The 13,361-nt window shown below is 31.8% G+C and overlaps 1 protein-coding gene across 2 annotated transcripts; it reads right to left on the bottom strand.

Annotated features, from left to right (window-relative positions):
* Window positions 1-5,054: 5,054 nt before the first annotated feature.
* Window positions 5,055-10,768, bottom strand: LOC117921688 (receptor-like protein EIX1). 2 transcript variants are annotated; one of them, XM_034839643.1, is made up of 3 exons: window positions 10,672-10,768; window positions 9,328-10,327; window positions 5,055-7,342 (listed from the first exon to the last, which is right to left on the bottom strand). In XM_034839643.1, the coding sequence occupies exons 2-3, from the start codon at window positions 10,295-10,297 to the stop codon at window positions 5,178-5,180; spliced, it is 3,135 nt and encodes a 1,044-aa protein (XP_034695534.1). In that variant the 5' UTR covers window positions 10,298-10,327; window positions 10,672-10,768; the 3' UTR covers window positions 5,055-5,177. The 2 variants fall into 2 exon arrangements, with proteins under 2 accessions (XP_034695534.1, XP_034695533.1); XM_034839642.1 differs by having other exon boundaries at window positions 10,677-10,768.
* Window positions 10,769-13,361: the final 2,593 nt, after the last annotated feature.

The raw sequence follows: 13,361 nt of genomic DNA, 5'->3' as shown, positions 1-13,361 counted from the left end.
TAGACTTGAACACCAATTTGTTTTTCAATGATTTTCTTCCTTTAAGAAGTTGTACCCAATGATTTAAAAATTGGATCGGATTGGCCGGTTCAACCGGTTGAACTGTCGACCGGACCCTGATCTGATTCAGCTTTTGAACTGAAAGGGGCTTTGGATCGGCATTGAATTGGAACCGTCGAGCTGGATGAACCATCCGGTTTTCTATGAGCCGGTCAACATATGGGTTGACCAGAACAACCTTGGGCTTTGTCAACCAGCCTATGGATTTGGTTATAAAGAATAATAAATGCAACTGTGTTGCATTGTGAGGATTTGAACCTCGGATAAAAGGTTTACAAAAGAAAGATGCTAACCATTATACTGTACAACTCCTTTGATAAATATAGGTAATAATATTTTATATTAATGTTGTTTGCAAATTTTTATAAGATAAAACATTTAAACAAATATAAATATTTATATTCATGTTTATTTTTCTAATAATTATTAACAATAAATATGAAAATATATTAAATAATATAAATTAATTAATATAATATTTTTAAAATTTTAAAATAATAAAATGCATAGATATGTAGATAAAATTAAATGTTATAATTTTCTTCTCATATGTAAATATTATACATATTTTATTTAATAAAATTTGATATATTAATACATTTATATTTATGCTTACCATTTAATAGACATATCAAATACAAAAAAATGAAATGCTATAATTTTAATATTATATAAATTTCTTAAAATTATTTTTAATTTTAATAAAATATAAATTATATATTTATGACATCACCAGTTCGACCATCGGTTTGACCAGTGAACCGTGAATCGATAACTTTTCCGGTTCAATGATCGGTCCGATTTTGAAAACATTGGTTGTACCAACTCACAATTTTCATTTTTCTACAAGAAATCCATCCCATCTTGCATAGCTTCCTGAAAACTCAATGGCTCCCCCTCATCAATTACTAACATGTACTCAAAAGAAGGATATCTAGTAGAGGGATGATGCTCTCTAGTAGACCTCTTAGCTTGGGGTATCAAATCCTCTTGCTTCCCTTGCTCCTCATACTCAACTAGCTCTTGTGCAAGTATGTCACTTGCACTATCATCTCTTGGTAGCTCATCAATTTCATCTTCTTCATTTATGGGCTACTCTAATGATAGAGGAATAGGTACCAACTTAATGAAGTCATCACTTGTTCCTTTAGATTGATTAGCTTTGTTAAAATCTCCCAAGGTTTGATCCTCTTGGAAGACCACATCTTTACTTCTCACCAATTTCTTCTTGGTTGGATCCCATAATCTGAATCCAAACTCTTCATCACCATACCTAACAAAGACATGTGGAACTACCTTATCATCAAGTTTGGATCTTTGTTCTTTGGGAACATACACAAAAGTTTTACACCCAAAGACCCTCAAGTGGGAATAAGAAACATCTTTTCCCATCCATGCCTTCTTTGGAACCTCAAAGTTCAATGGACCTCAAATAGTAGGTAGTTTGAGCAGCTTCACACCAAAACTCCTTAGACAACTTTACAGTCTTTAGCATACACCTAACCTTCTCAATGATGGTGCGATTCATCCTTTCATCCACACCATTATGTTGTGGAGTGCTAGGGACTGTTTTCTCATGCCTTATACCATTCTTAGTGCAGTAAGTTTCAAACTCCCTTGAGGTGTACTCACCTCCATTATCAAACCTGAAACACTTCAATTTCCTTCTAGTCTTTCTCTCAACCATGTCATGAAACTATAGAAAATATTAAAAGACTTGATCCTTTAATTTGAGCAAATAAATCCATACTTTCCTGGTAGCATCATCAATAAAAGTGACAAAGCATCTGTTTCCTCCAAGAGTTTCCACATCCATGGGACCACAAACATCAGAATATACCAACTCTAATGTCTTTAACTTCTTCTTAAATCCGCTACTAAAGGAAACCCTATGTTATTTTCCAACCAAACAATGATCACAAGAAGACAAGGATTCATTTTTGGCCAAGGGAATTAAGAACTTCCTTTCCAAAACTTGCAATCCTTTTGCACTCATATGCCCCAACCTTTTATGCCATAACTCCAAGGAAGTACCCTCTATAGCATATAACTTATCATTACAAACTTTCCCTTGGGTCTTGTACAAAGTAAAACATGCTTCTCCTTTCACAACAACCAATGAACCCTTAGTGAGCTTCAATTTTCCTTTGCCAAAGGGGTTTTCATAACCTTGCTTGTCCAAGACAAAACCATACATTAGATTAAGGCATAAATTTGGAACATGCCTTACATCTTTCAATGTCAACTTCTATGTTGGTTTCAAAGCAAACATCACCTATCCCTACAGTCTTGGAGTGACTAGAGTTTCCCATATTGATTGTGCCAAAGTCTCCAACTCTGTAATTAGAAAACAACTCTAAGTGAGGAGTAGCATGGTAGGAGGCTAGCAGTGTTTATAATCCACTCAACTCCTTGCTCATCTACATGCAAACATTCATCTGAGAACACTAAAGCTTCATCACTGTTAGATATAGAGGCTATGACGTTCTTGTCATCTTCTTTTTCCCGATTCTACCTATTATGTTCCATTTTCCAAATTCAACAATTCTTTTTCATATGCCCCTCTTTTCCATAATGGAAACAATTGATTTTATCTCTGGATTGGGACCTTCTCTCAAACTTGTCATGATCTTTCTTTCTTCTATTCTTGCTTCTTTTTCTACTTTCTATGATGAGGACCTGTGTGTTTTTTTGTCTCATAAGCCTTCTTCCTTGTTTGTTCATTGAACAAATTTCCTTTCACAAGATCCATAGTCAATGGACCATTTGGAATAGAGTTGCTAATAGTCACAACAAAGGTTTCCCAATGGTCTCGTAGTGAACACAACAACAACGATGCTTGCATCTCATCATCCATAACTGTTTTCATAGTAGCCAACTGATTAACACTCTAAAAAACATTCAAGTCATATGTCATTAATATTCATTCCTTTAACTTCATGTCCACTAACTTCTTTAACAAGAAACTTTTATTCCCAACAATTTTTTGTTCAAACACTAATTCCAATTTTTTCCAGAGATTATAGACATTTGTTTCATTTGCCACATGATGATGTGAGGATGGGTCAATCCATTGCCTAATATAGGCAATTGCCTTTTTATTCATCTCAAGATTATCTAACAAATATTTGATGGTGAGAAAATCTTCCATCATGGACTTCCACATAGCCTAATTTGAATTGTTAAGTTTTATCATGGAGGTTGAGTTCCCTTCTATCCCCATCCCTTTCAAGAATAAACATTCCCACAATCAGATTCTGATATCACTTGTTGGGAAGATAAAGGGAGAGATCTAGAGTATTAACCTACTAAGGTTAAAAGATTCTTCCACAAGAATAACAACCACTCAAGAATAATAATCACCTCTCAAGAATAATAATAACCTAATAAGAATCAAGAACATTCAACCAAAAAAAGACACCAAGTATAATGTGGAAAAACCCTCCTAATGGAGGTAAAAAATCACAGAGAAAATTTATTCTACTTCAATAAATGGGGATACAATAACTAAGTTCTCACTTGAGGTGGGAATCCATCACCCTAGGAAACATGAATAGAAAGAAATCAGAGAGAAAACATACCATAGGGACTTCCCCAAAAGGTTGATGAAAGAACTTGTAACTTCACCTTGAGCCCTAGAATAGTGACGAGAAAACAACCTTGATCTTTTTTCTCAGTAAAATGCTCATTCTCTCATAATGTCAAAGCCCTAATGCTATTTATATATCTATATTTGGGTTTAGGGAATACACAAATATAAAATAGCCTAATATATGGGCTCATGAGCTGGACAAATATAGCCCAAAAAATTCATCAACATGCTCCATGTGTCCTCTTACCAATCCCAAAGAGTAATTGAAAGATTCCTCTATGTGGATTGTCTGTGCTTTAAGATGATTAAAGTTGATCTTAATGATTAAATGTTTCATTATGCATTGAAACATTTTGAACGGGATGATTAATTGTGGTTCTATTATGCATTGATTGTTGCCTTCATATACCCAAGACAATTAAGGAAACTTATCTCTAGATGTTCAATCATTTCTTCATTGTACAAGGATGATCATAAGTTGTGGAATCATGATAAGATGCTGTCATGATCATTTTTGGCCTTTGGATCTACTTCTTCCTTCTTAAGAGATCGTGTCAAGGTTTCTAAGTAGAATGATTGAAGACTTGATGTAGGGCGGTTGATCATTGTCAAATAGTTAGGACAATCATATGGCTTCTTGACAATCAAGCGTTCTCATGATCACTTTCTTCATAAGCTCCAATTTTGTCCTTTGTTTAAATGATCATTTCTTAAATACTACTAAGAAAACTATATATTCTTTTGATGTATGGTTGACCATTTCTTCCTAAATATTTAATTACTAATGCTCAACTTTTATCCTATGGTACATTCCTCCAGCATTTAATATTTTTGAAGATCATCTTCCTCCAAAACCCTAAACCCTAATATTTTTGTACCCATTCAATGGTTGAAAATGATATGATCGAAGTTTGATCAATTAGGGAAAAATAAAAAGAATTGGGTAAAGCAAAGACTGTTACACTTCTTAAGCAACCACTCCATTTTTCAATAAAATGATAAGAGTTTAAAACATGGTTGATCAATGTTTATCATCATCCAACACCCCAAAAGTATTTACCATCTCCTCTAGCCATCTTCAAACATGAACAATTTGAAAAAGACAAGCGTCCAAGGGAGGATTTGAAGAGTATAAGCTAAGAGACACAATGAGAATTTTGGCCCAGAATTGCTAATACATAAATACGCTTACAACAACATATTTTAAAATTTCAAGAGACTATTTCCACATTACATATTTATAAGCTAAGTCAATATGAAATTGAAAATGCAGAATGAATTTTTTAATCAAGAAATTTCAATATATATTATTGTCATGCAATTGTGATAAACATGAAAAGGCATAGGTTTTCTAATCATGATGCAAAATAAATCTACAAAAACAAAACAAAGGCCAAGTTCCTTATTCCCAAATTTCAAAGGCTTCTTTGCTGATTTCATGATGAAATACATTTCCAAAGCTTGTATTCATACATAAAGGACACACAACAATACAAATACAATTTATTGTCACTCTCTTTTAGTTTCAGCCATGGGTTCTTCTTCTTCTTCTTCTTCTCCAGCTTCTTCTTCTTTCTAACCCCAGATTATATACAATTTCATCCACAAAACTAAAGTATGCCTCAGACCAAGATCTCTTCAATACCAAAACAAAAAAAGGGCCTAAAATACCCACTGCAAATCCCAAACCAACACTCAAATAAAACCACTCATCAATGAAGCCATTGTGATCCTCATCCTTATCATCATTAGCACTTTGTCCTTCGGGATTATCTTCACATTTTCTAACAAGCGGAGCTCCACAAAGACCTGGGTTTCCATAAAAAATAGAGGCATTGAAAGTTGTCATCTGTCCTATAAAAGGAATCATACCTGAGAAATTGTTGTTGGACAGGTTCAAATAGCCCAAAAATGTCAACAAAGACATGCTTTGAGGAAGTACACCGGAAAGCCTATTATTTGAGAGATCCAGAGATGATAATTGACGTAACCTTGAAATGTTTTCTGGAATTGAGCCAGTGATGCAGTTTCTTGACAAGTTCAGAATCACCAAACCATGTAAGTTGGTCATTTCCTTGGGAAACTCTCCACTAAATTTGTTGTTGGATAGATCTATACTAACAACCAGAGAAAGAGTCGTGGTATATTGTAGAATCTGGCTTTTTGAACTCACATCAAACCTTTCTTGGTAGTAGTAGGCTGCAGACGCCCTATACAACATCTCTCGGTTGATGTTTTGCTCTTGAGCCATGGCCTTGAGATCGCCCAAGGCAGGTGGGATGATGCCAGTCAGACGGTTTCCGGCAAGGTCCAGGACATGTAATGAACTTAAATTTGCAAGCTGAACAGGAAGCCCTCCAGTGAATGCATTGGACCTCAAACTTAGAATACTCAGATTCATGAACGCAGCTCCAGTTCCAATCCATTTTGGAATTTTCCCAGAAAAGTTGTTATAGCTAAGATCAAGGGTTACCAATCTTGACAAATTTTTTAAAGACGAGGGAAACTCTCCTGAAAACTTGTTGTGGTTCAGGTGCAGTGATTTGAGCCGCCATAACCGATGAAAATTCTTTGGTATCGTCCCAGACAAACGGTTATTTCCCAGGTCCAAAACATTCAGGTCGGTGCAATTAGTCATGGTAGAAGGAATGCTTCCAGTCAAATTATTCCTTGAAAAATCAATCACTTGAAGACCATTCAGTAGCCGTATGGAATCTGGGATGGTTCCTGTTATTTGATTACCCGAAAGCGAAATGAAATACAAGTTTGGCATGGATTCACCAATGTTGGATGGGATGGGGCCTGTTATTTGATTGTTTGAAAGAGTGAGGGAAGTCAAGGACGACATGGATTCACCTTGGCTCAATGGGATATGGCCAGAAAAATTATTATGGGAGAGATCAAGTATACCGACCCCGAAAGCGGAAAGAGGAATAGGCCCTTCAAGGAGATTGAAGCTGAAATTAACATATAGAATACCAGAAAATGTTAATATCTCTGGTAACCGACCCTGCAATTGGTTGTGGGAGAGAGTCAAGTCCAGCAGATCAAAAGAAATATCCCAGAACCAGTCTGGAATATAACTTGAAATGCTAGCATTGGCGAAATCAAATATCCAGAGGTTCTTTTGAGACTGAATCCAAGCTGGAAATGAAGGGCCTACATGGCATGAAGCCATGGCAATAGAATTCGCCTGGAAAGGAGGAACCCAATCGGAACTGACATTCAAACGGAAAGAATTGAAGTTCAAGTTCAGATCCTCCAACTTCCTCAGCTTTGAGAAATGTTGTTCAGAGAGAGTTCCAGTCAAATGATTGGAAGAAACATTCAAGTTATGCAATTGAGAAAGCTGTCCAATACTGTATGGGAGACTTCCATTAAGCTGATTCCCTCCAAGCATCATATACTCCAGATGTTGCAGTGTCCCTAAAGAAGAAGGGATGGGACCTTCAAGTTTGTTGTTGGATAAATCGAGTCTCACAAGATTTTTAAGCCCACCCAACCAGTTTGGCAATTTTCCCGTCAACTGATTGTCATTCAAGCGTAACTCCATCAGATCAGGCAAAGGGCTTCTAGAACTGCAGTTTTCAAGTCCTTTGATGGCCTCTGGTAAATTTCCATCCAAGTGGTTGGAACTCAAATCCAAATATCTCAAGTGGCAAAACTTTCCAATGGAGCTTGGAATTGAACCTGCAATGACCAGGATTAGAAATATATATATAAATATTGATTAAAATTATTTAGTGAATAATATAATAATCAAGAAAACAAATTAATTCATGAAACATTTAATATTTAAAGAAAAAGTAAATATATATATATATATATATATATATATATATATATATATATATAATGCATTGGTGAATAAAAAAGCAAGGATATGACTTTTTTCTTCTTTAAATAAAAATAAAAATTATATTGACTTAAAACTTATTACTTCTTTTTTTATTTATTTTTTACTTTAATTATTAAGGTTATTTAGTAAAATTAACTTAAAATTATTCTAAATCATTAAATTAACATATTTACCCTCGTTAATTTTATGTCATATAATATATTTTCACTAATCTTATTAATAAGTTTATTTGTTAAACATTCATATTGCAGATATATAAGATAAGTACAAAAACATTATTATAAAAAATTAGTTTGAATGTAAAATTATAATTGTAAAATATACTCATTAAATATAGATAAATGAGGTAAGAAAGATTTGAGATTAATAATAAGTCGTTTATTTTATCTTAATAGTTAAAGTTATTTTTGCTTTAAATTGTGATATTAAATCATTTTTCAAAACATATTTAATCTATTTAATAAATTAAATTAAGTCGATTAACTAAATTTCTTTTAAGAATTCAACTGAATATATTATTTTGAAACAATAAATAACTTATAAAAGAAACTAAGACTAAAAAAAACACAATTTAAGAATACAATAACTTGTAAAAGAAACTAAGACCAAAAAAAAAAGTGAAAAGTGGAAAGCTTCTACTAAGTTAATTATGATAAAATGATAAAGCAACTAACTAGTCTATAGTTAATTTGGCTCAAATGTATAGGATATGCTATAAAATAGAATCATTTAAATGAATTGACGAATGAGGATGTCCTTGTACTCACTCAAATCTAAATATTTAAAAAAAAATTAGTTTTATCAATAGAGGTCTAATCTAATCAATAAAGTTTATAAGAGAATTTATTAAAATAACAATTCAGTCTAATCTAATGAAAAAAATTTATAAGGGACAATCAATCAAAAATTAAAAATAAAAATATGTCTAATCTAATCAATAAAACTTATAAGGGACAATGAACAATCTATCAAAATAACCGTTAGGTCTAATCTAATCAATAAGTTTATAAGGGATGGTCTATCAAAATAACAATTGTTATGACAGCAATCACTTTTTTTTGTTGTAAAAAGTTGGTCCCTGCTATTTTTAACACTACTTTGAACTCTTTTTATACAAATAATAATGATTTACCTTATAATCGATTAAAAAGCTATTTGAAAAAATAATATTAAAAAAATTTACTATTTTAAATTTAAAAATTTTAATGATAGTTTTTAAAAACGTGAAGTTCTACCTTTTTAGATAAAAGTTACTACAAAAGTAATATTATTTTTTATGTTTAAAACCCCAAAAAAAGGGTGTAAATATATATTGCCTAATATTATTTTATTTAATTCAAAGTAGCTAGTGGTTTTACTGTTTAATTTAATAATAATTATTATTATTATTAACAGTAGTAAATCTTTGATCAAGTAATCTAAAATAAAAATGAGGCAAAGGATGAAAAAAATTCTATTACCAGTAGACAGTCCTTTTTCAAAGTTATTCAAATAAACACCTCTGATAGTTTGTCATTACACACAAATTATTAAATAATAGATATTCTTGACAAGCATGAATTGCTAAATTATAAACTTTTTTGTTTGATAAAAGGAAAATAAATTTCCTTTTAAGAAATTTGCAATTCAAAATAACATTTTTTTTTTATAGGTAGAAATTAGTTTTTAATAAGTAAAAAAAATATAGTAATTATCTGGTATTCTATACTAATAGATATTCAACAGGAGCATACATATACAATCATCAACTACATTTAACTACATATTAGTAAATTAATAAATAATATCAAATTTTCTACTCATGCAAGAAGCTTACCATGAAAGTTATTTGCACCGAAATTGAGAACTTCTATCTTTTTCCAACTCTTCTTCAATAGTTGAAAGATACTGCCTCTAAGATCGTTGTTCCCAGATAAATCCAAATATTTCAAATTGGGTAGTTCACCAAGACCAAGTGGAAGCCTTCCATGTAATGTATTATAGCTTATATCAATGGATACAAGACTACTAACATTTACAAGCCATTCAGGAAACTTGGAATTGAAATTGTTGTCACTGAGAGTTATAATAGCAAGTGAGGTAAAATTAAGAAAGCTTGGCATTGGAATTGAGCCAAAGAGGCTACAATTAGTTAGATGCAACTCAGTTAAAACTGGATGTTTGTTTAATACCTCCACCCACTGAGGTCCTACCAATGAAAGGTTAACAAAATTCATGTCAAGATGTTTCAAAGAAACAAGACCAACCATCCATTCAATGTTATCAACAAATAAATCATTAGAAGAAATATCAAGATGCTGCAAATTGGAAAGATTTCCTAAATTTGAAGAAATTGCACCACTAAACCCAGCATTCGATAAATTTAGATATTGTAAATTTTTCAATGACCCAAAGAATGGAGGAATTAGGATGTCTTCAAATGAGTTAAAACTCAAATCTAGATATTTCAAAAACTTGAGTTTTACCAATGATGGTCTAATTTCTCCACCCAAGCTCATAGAGCTCCAATTCTCGTAGTCATCCTCAGGAGAATAAGGGTTATGAAGATCAATTGAAATGACAACTCCCGTGTCATTTTCACAAGTAATTCCTTCCCAATGGCAATAATTACTTCCATTCCATGATGAAAGTCGATTGTTGGGATCTTCGAGACCTTGTTTGAAATCAATAAGAGCTTCTCGATCGGATTGTAAACTATCAAAATGAGTATCACCATTGCAAGCAAGTTGTATTGTCATTAAATAGAGAATGGGTAAAATGAAACCCATAATCGAAGTTCTCTCCATGACAATATTCAATTCTCTAGAAGAGAGCACCTGTAAAATTTTTATTCCAATATGTAGTTAATATTTTTCTTGAATTGAATTAAAATTTTAACTTCAACATAAAAATAAAAAAGTTGACAGAATTTAGAAGAATAATGTGTCAACAAAAATAACTCATTTATAAGATACATTTAACAAAGGCCATCCATCTAATATGATTTGAAAAAACCTACAAGCACAGCATACTTGGATATATATCAAGAAAAACCAGTAAGAATCATCTCACAGATCAAGCCTAATTTAATCAATCAAAACTAAATCACCTGCAAGAGAGTTAGAATCATTAGATAGAGAAGCATATGAGCAATACTTTATCCACATCAGTGGAGAATAACCTTACCTGATATCTCTTCCTTGTTCCTTGTTTATTTGATTCAAGAGAAATATATAGAAGACGATCCTAGAAGATGATCCAGAGTGAACGCAATGACTACTCAGCATATCCAAGGTGAACACAATGACTACTCAGCTTTTCCTTCTTTCTTATTATTGTATAGTACTATACGAGTGAGTGAAGACAAAGACAAACCCACTTTTTCTTAGTCACGTTATAGTACTATATGAGTTGTTCCACTTTAATTTAAATTTTAATTAATTGAATGGAAAATGACTAGTGACTACCTTGACCATAGAAACAAGGTGTCTTGATTGAAATCTAAGACCAATACAACTAATGCTAGAAATGATCTAGCCAATAATTTATTGACTTCGTGGAAATCACACATGATCATGACTAGGTTCTTTCACTCAAACTAGTGGAATTGACTAACAATACCAAGCGGAAATATTGACAAATTTACAGGATCCATCACTTTGTGGGGTCAAATCCATAGGGTGCCACTACTCTCCAATATGGTTCTAACTTGAGGTGGTGGGTGGAGTGTCCCTGTCTTACCTACTCCTGATTTCATTTTTCAAACCAAAAATTGAAAAAAAAATTAAAAATTAAAAAAAAAATTAGAAAAAGAAAAAGGAAAAAAGAAAAAAGAAAAAAACAAGGCGGTCATGGTAGCTGTAATCATACAAACCATTTCCTACATGGCTGATTTTCTGAGGGAATACGCCACCGAATTCCTGGGACTCATCACTCAAGTGAAGTTCGAAACAAATTAACAAATTGCTTATTAAAATGGGAACACAATTTTCCCAAAAGCAGGAAAATTTCTGCTAAAGAGGGACAGATTTCTAATCAATTCAAGAAAGCTATATTTTCACAAGTCAAAAGTTTCTTTTCTCTACATTTCGCTTTTAGACTTTAAGCTCTTTCCCATTACTTTCGCTTAGAGACAATTACTCTTTTTTTTTTTCCTTTTTTTTTTTATCTGTTTTCTTTGAAGAATTTGTGCCGGGGATATGGAATTCCAAGAAGGAAAAAAAATCTTTGATTAATCAAAGTGTGCTATTCGTATGTAACAAAAGTCAGAACTTCATCCATCATTTAATGGCCTACTCATATATAGTATTGAATGAAAACATTACACAGCAAATGTAGTCCACATTTTGGTTCAAAGACTTGGGAGTCAAACAGAAAAAACAAAAAAACAAAACAAAACAAAAACACCAGACTTACCTAGAAATAATATTAAACCTTTGCCCAATTCTTTAAAGATCGTAATATTAATATTGTAAAATAATACTAATTTAATTTTTATTTTAGGTATTAAGATTATTTAGTAAGGTTAATTTAAAAATTTTAAATTATTTTTATTAATTTTAATTAATATTTATCTTCATTAAAATTAAGTAATAAATTTATTTATTAAACATCCATATTAAAATCATTATAAATACATAAAATAATTATAAAATTAATACTCAAGGATATAAAATAGATGTTTACTATATATATATATATATATATGGATGAATATGATAAAAGGGATTTGAAATTTAGAATAAATTAATTTAAAGTTGTTTTATTAATCATACTTAGTTGACTTATAAAATAACTTAAATTAAATTGTCAACTATTTTTATTTGAATAATGTAATGTTTGTTTTTTCGCTTAATTTTAAATAGAATTTAAACCTAAATAGTATTTAATATTGTTAAGTATTAAATTATTCATTTATTTATTTTATATTTTATTTTTATTAAGAATTAAGAAGTAAGGAAAAACTGAAGAGTTATTTTTATCATTTAGAAAAAATCAAATAATTTTATTTTTTTTATTTAGTTAAAAATAATTAATAAATTAAAAAAAATGAATGCTTCCCTTTTATGGATTTCAACACTAAATCCCTCTCACTGATTCATCTTGTAATGGTTCGTGTCTCTCACCTAGCATTTACCATTCAAGGTGATCATTAACCTTGGATTTCCCTTCTCAAGCTCACAAGAGATAACTAATGGATGTCTCCTTAGAGTCCAAAAGCTTACCAAGTGTTGGCAATTATAGAAAATCCTACCTTCAAATCACATTCTAAAGGCTCGCAAGAGATAAACTAGTGAATCTCAATGGACGGAGATCACTTGCCTTATCAACTGTTGGCCCAGGTGATTTAAAGACGTTTTAAGTTAACTAAAAACATAGAAACCATTAACAGGTCACACTTTCTCTTCATTAATAGTTGAAACAACAAAACTTCCAATTCTTGCATTCGAAACCTTACCCAGCTACCTTAGCTCCAAGAAACAAAAAGTCTAGCCACTCATTCTTTGAGGAAACATCCTCAGAGCTTGTTTGGCTAGTAAGAAAAATACAATCAAAATGAGTAGGTAAGGCAGAGCAAAGCTCTGTATATTACTTCCTTCAAAACTATACAAAAAGTTCTCTCTGAGAACAAGCTCCCGAGATTTTCCTGTGTAAAGAAAATTACAAACTATATATATGAGGTTATTCACCCTTTGTTTTTACTTATTAACTAAGGAATCCTATGATTGGTGGATTACAAGGAGAAATGAGGATTTAAACAACAAATATCTGAAGAAAAAATCTAAAAGAGTCGGTCGTAAATATCTGGAAGCACTCATGAGGATTTTGTAGGCATGCAAGATGGGTTGCGAAATTTCGCAAGCTAAAGGT

This window comes from Vitis riparia, chromosome 9 (genome assembly GCF_004353265.1).
Source record: "Vitis riparia cultivar Riparia Gloire de Montpellier isolate 1030 chromosome 9, EGFV_Vit.rip_1.0, whole genome shotgun sequence".
Lineage (NCBI taxonomy): Eukaryota > Viridiplantae > Streptophyta > Magnoliopsida > Vitales > Vitaceae > Vitis > Vitis riparia.
The sequence above is the reverse complement of the archived record's forward strand: the minus strand, read 5'-3'. Positions and strand labels throughout refer to the sequence as shown.